The sequence below is a fragment of the Oncorhynchus gorbuscha genome, linkage group LG13 (genome assembly GCF_021184085.1).
Source record: "Oncorhynchus gorbuscha isolate QuinsamMale2020 ecotype Even-year linkage group LG13, OgorEven_v1.0, whole genome shotgun sequence".
Lineage (NCBI taxonomy): Eukaryota > Metazoa > Chordata > Actinopteri > Salmoniformes > Salmonidae > Oncorhynchus > Oncorhynchus gorbuscha.
In genome coordinates this window covers 102,450,209-102,454,796 of record NC_060185.1, presented here as the reverse complement: position 1 = coordinate 102,454,796, position 4,588 = coordinate 102,450,209, and the positions used below count along the sequence as shown (strand labels likewise).

General features: G+C 51.9%; 1 protein-coding gene across 1 annotated transcript in view; it reads right to left on the bottom strand.

Moving 5' to 3' along the window:
• Positions 1 to 2,416: 2,416 nt before the first annotated feature.
• atrx (ATRX chromatin remodeler) overlaps positions 2,417 to 4,588 on the bottom strand; it is a 92,409-nt gene continuing 90,237 nt past the window's right edge. The window contains 2 exon segments of the mRNA XM_046293549.1: positions 2,417 to 3,323; positions 3,326 to 3,517. Of these exon segments, the coding sequence (XP_046149505.1) occupies positions 3,288 to 3,323; positions 3,326 to 3,517 (228 nt within the window). The 3' untranslated portion in view covers positions 2,417 to 3,287.

Genomic DNA, 4,588 nt, shown 5'->3' with positions numbered 1-4,588 from the left:
GGGGGAACCACTACTTCAAGGTCTCAGAGCGAGGGGAACCACTACTTCAAGGTCTCAGAGCAAAGGGGAACCACTACTTCAAGGTCTCAGAGCGAGGGGAACCACTACTTCAAGGTCTCAGAGCAAAGGGGAACCACTACTTCAAGGTCTCAGAGCGAGGGGAACCACTACTTCAAGGTCTCAGAGCAAGGGGAACCACTACTTCAAGGTCTCAGAGCGAGGGGAACCACTACTTCAAGGTCTCAGAGCAAAGGGGAACCACTACTTCAAGGTCTCAGAGCGAGGGGAACCACTACTTCAAGGTCTCAGAGCGAGGGGAACCACTACTTCAAGGTCTCAGAGCGAGGGGAACCACTACTTCAAGGTCTCAGAGCAAAGGGGAACCACTACTTCAAGGTCTCAGAGCGAGGGGAACAACTACTTCAAGGTCTCAGAGCAAACGACGTCACCGATCAGTATTCCCCGTGGTGTAGTCGGTCTTCCCCGTGGTGTAGTCGGTCTTCCCCGTGGTGTAGTCGGTATTCCCCGTGGTGTAGTCGGTATTCCCCGTGGTGTAGTCGGTATTCCCCGTGGTGTAGTCGGTATTCCCCGTGGTGTAGCTTGGGTATTCCTGGTGTAGCTCTGTATTCTCGGTGTAGCCTGTATTCCCGTGGTGTAGTCGGTATTCTCCCGTGGTAAGGCCAGGCTCCCTGGTGTAGGTTTGGCCCCCGTGGTTTAGTCAGTATTCCCTGTGGTGTAGTCAGTGAAAGAAATGCCACAAAACTAAAAAGGCACATCACCACCCCTTGTCACTTTATTAAATGTTATATTAAATACTTATCAAGATAGTAGCAGTTAATGGCAAAAAAAACCCAGTTGGTGTTTGAACATGAGAAGGACATTCATGGGAGGGCTTACAGGAGACATTTCAGAAATACACCTTATTGTGCAAACGGAGGAACTTGCCTAACCAGGTCAGACAACCTCCTGTCCACACAGCCGACTCCTGTACCAGGGTTGGATTAGGATGCAACAAGGGAACAGAAAGAGAAGGATGAACAGCACCTGGGATATGGAGCTGCTAGGCAACAACTTGACAACAAGAGCATGAGCTTTACAAAGAGAGAGAGTCCCGGGGAAGTGAGTGAGGGGAGAGGGACAGTTTGTTTAAAACGTCACGAGAGCATTCCATATTACCATTATAATAACCATGAGACAAATAGTGGAAATATTAAGGGCTACAAGCTAGAAAAATCATTCTCAAATTTAATTTACAGAAAACTTTAGGAAATGGAATTAATGCCCTCATTTTGTTGTCATGGCTATGCATCAGAATCTCCCAAAAAGAGTTTTACAACACCAGTCTGTCTTTCTGCCTGCCTGTCTTTCTGCCTGCCTGCCTGCCTGTCTTTCTGCCTGCCTGTCTTTCTGCCTGTCTTTCTGGATGCCTGCCTGTCTTTCTGTCTGTGTCTGTCTGTCTTCTGCCTGCCTGTCTTTCTGCCTGCCTGTGTCTGCCTGCCTGCCTGTCTTGTCTGCCTGCCCCTGTCTTTCTGCCTGCCTGCCTTTCTGCCTGTCTGTCTGGATGCCTGCCTGTGTCTGGATGCCTGCCTGCCTGTCTGTCTGTCTGTGTCTGTCTGCGTGTGTCTGTCTGTCTGTCTGTCTGCCTGCCTGCCTGTCTGTCTGCCTGCCTGCGTGTGTCTGCCTGCCTGCCTGCGTGTGTCTGTCTGCCTGCCTGCGTGTGTCTGTCTGCCTGCCTGCGTGTGTCTGTCTGCCTGCCTGCGTGTGTCTGTCTGCCTGCCTGCGTGTGTCTGTCTGCCTGCCTGCGTGTGTCTGTCTGCCTGCCTGCGTGTGTCTGTCTGCCTGCCTGCTCGTGGTGTCTGTCTGCCTGCCTGCCTGCGTGTGTCTGTCTGTCTGCCTGTCTGCCTCGTGTGTCTGTCTGTCTGCCTGCGTGTGTCTGTCTGTCTGCCTGCCTGCGTCTGTCTGTCTGTCTGTCTGCCTGTCTGCCTGCGTGTGTCTGTCTGTCTGCCTGCCTGCGTGTGTCTGCCTGCCTGCCTGCGTGTGTCTGCCTGCCTGCGTGTGTCTGTCTGCCTGCGTGTGTCTGCCTGCCTGCCTGCGTGTGTCTGCCTGCCTGCGTGTGTCTGCCTGCCTGCGTGTGTCTGCCTGCCTGCGTGTGTCTGTCTGCCTGTCTGTCTGTCTGTGCGTGTCTGTCTGCCTGCGTGTGTCTGTCTGCCTGCGTGTGTCTGTCTGCCTGCGTGTGTCTGTCTGCCTGCGTGTGTCTGTCTGCCTGCGTGTGTCTGTCTGCCTGCGTGTGTCTGTCTGCCTGCGTGTGTCTGTCTGCCTGCGTGTGTCTGTCTGCCTGCGTGTGTCTGTCTGCCTGCGTGTGTCTGTCTGCCTGCGTGTGTCTGTCTGCCTGCGTGTGTCTGTCTGCCTGCGTGTGTCTGTCTGCCTGCGTGTGTCTGTCTGCCTGCGTGTGTCTGTCTGCCTGCGTGTGTCTGTCTGCCTGCGTGTGTCTGTCTGCCTGCGTGTGTCTGTCTGCCTGCGTGTGTCTGTCTGCCTGCGTGTGTCTTGGTAGAGGGAGGGTTCTATAGGGGATCTAATAATCTAATGTTTAATATCCTGAAACAGTCCTGTCAGCACTATGGTCTCCCTCTGGGGGTTCTTTAGATAGACAGGCATTCATTAAAACTGTATCAAAACACAACTTACAGAATAATCAATTCATTAAACAACCCTTCTTTAAGGGGAAAGAATAACGTAATGCTTAAAAGCATTGGGACAAAAACATTTCCCTTTCCTTACGTTATTTTAAATACATGAAAACTGAAGACAGAAGAGAAGTTGAATAACATTAAGGCTGTATATACAGAATTTCAAATGACATTTCTAAAACGCCTTCATATAGTCCCTATACAAGTCATGTCATTCCCTGCTTCAGGAGAGCTGGAAGGAGTGGCGAGGGGCTCCGAGACCCTTCTCTCTGTGTCGTCTCTCACCTCCCCAGTGAAGGAGGGTTGTAAGGACAGCGGGCAACGGCCCAGATCCCACCCCTATCCCCTACATAGTGCACTACTTCTAACCAAAACCCTAGGGATCTGGGCTCCATCTAGTGCACTACATAGGAGATGGAGCAGCATCAGGGAGCGACCTACTGAGACAGTGAGGGGGCAGTGAGTGGGTCTGAGTCCCAAATGATACCCTATTGCCTAAATAGTGCACTACTTTTGACCAGAGACAATATGAAGTGGATAGTGCACTATGTAGAGAATAGATAGGGGACTATGTGGAGCAAGCCCTGGGTCCCCCTCCCCTTACAGGTTGCCCTTGGAGGGGCCGGGGTTCTTGCCGCCCATGGAGGGGTGGGTGGATGACCCTGTAGCGCCCCCAGCTGTTGGTACAACCCCAAGAGTTCCATCTGGCTCATCCCGCCAGCTCCCAGCATGCCGTTCATCTGGCTCATCAGCTGGGCCTGGTTGGCCATGGCCATCTGCTGCTCTCTCACCTTCCTGTTGGTGATCACCTTCTGAACGTACATCATTAGCTGTGGAGGGGAGGCAGGGAGAGGTTAGGACTTCTCAGGTTCCATCAGAGACAGATGGAGAGAGAGAGGTCAGGACTTCTCAGGTTCCATCAGAGAGACACAGATGGAGAGAGAGGTCAGGACTTCTCAGGTTCCATCAGAGAGACACAGATGGAGAGAGAGAGGTCAGGACTTCTCAGGTTCCATCAGAGACAGATGGAGAGAGAGAGGTCAGGACTTCTCAGGTTCCATCAGAGAGACACAGATGGAGAGAGAGGTCAGGACTTCTCAGGTTCCATCAGAGAGACACAGATGGAGAGAGAGAGGTCAGGACTTCTCAGGTTCCATCAGAGAGACACAGATGGAGAGAGAGAGGTCAGGACTTCTCAGGTTCCATCAGAGAGAGATGGAGAGAGAGAGGTCAGGACTTCTCAGGTTCCATCAGAGAGAGACAGATGGGGAGAGAGGTTAGGACTTCTCAGGTTCCATCAGAGAGAGACAGATGGAGAGAGAGGTCAGGACTTCTCAGGTTCCATCAGAGACAGATGGAGAGAGAGAGGTCAGGACTTCTCAGGTTCCATCAGAGACAGATGGAGATTAGCGAGACTAGGTGGTCATCAGCCTGAACACTAGGAAGAGAAGCAGGAGAGGTTTAGATAGGTGGAAAGGAAACGTTTAAGGTAGTGTTGTCGTGTTAGGTCTTGTCGTGCTAGTTTGTATCATATCGTGCTAGGTCGTGCTAGCTTGTGTCATGTTAGGTCGTGCTAGCTTGTGTCATGTCGTGCTAGGTCGTGCTAGCTTGTATCATGTCATGTTAGGTCCTGCTAGGTCATGCTAGCTTGCATCATGTCGTGTTAGGTCCTGCTAGGTCATGCTAGCTTGTATCATGTCATGTTAGGTCGTGCTAGCTTGTATCATGTCGTGTTAGGTCCTGCTAGGTCGTGCTAGCTTGTATCATGTCGTGTTAGGTCCTGCTAGGTCGTGCTAGCTTGTATCATGTCGTGTTAGGTCCTGCTAGCTTGTATCATGTCGTGCTAGCTTGTGTCATGTTAGGTCGTGCTAGCTTGTATCATGTCATGTTAGGTCCTGCTA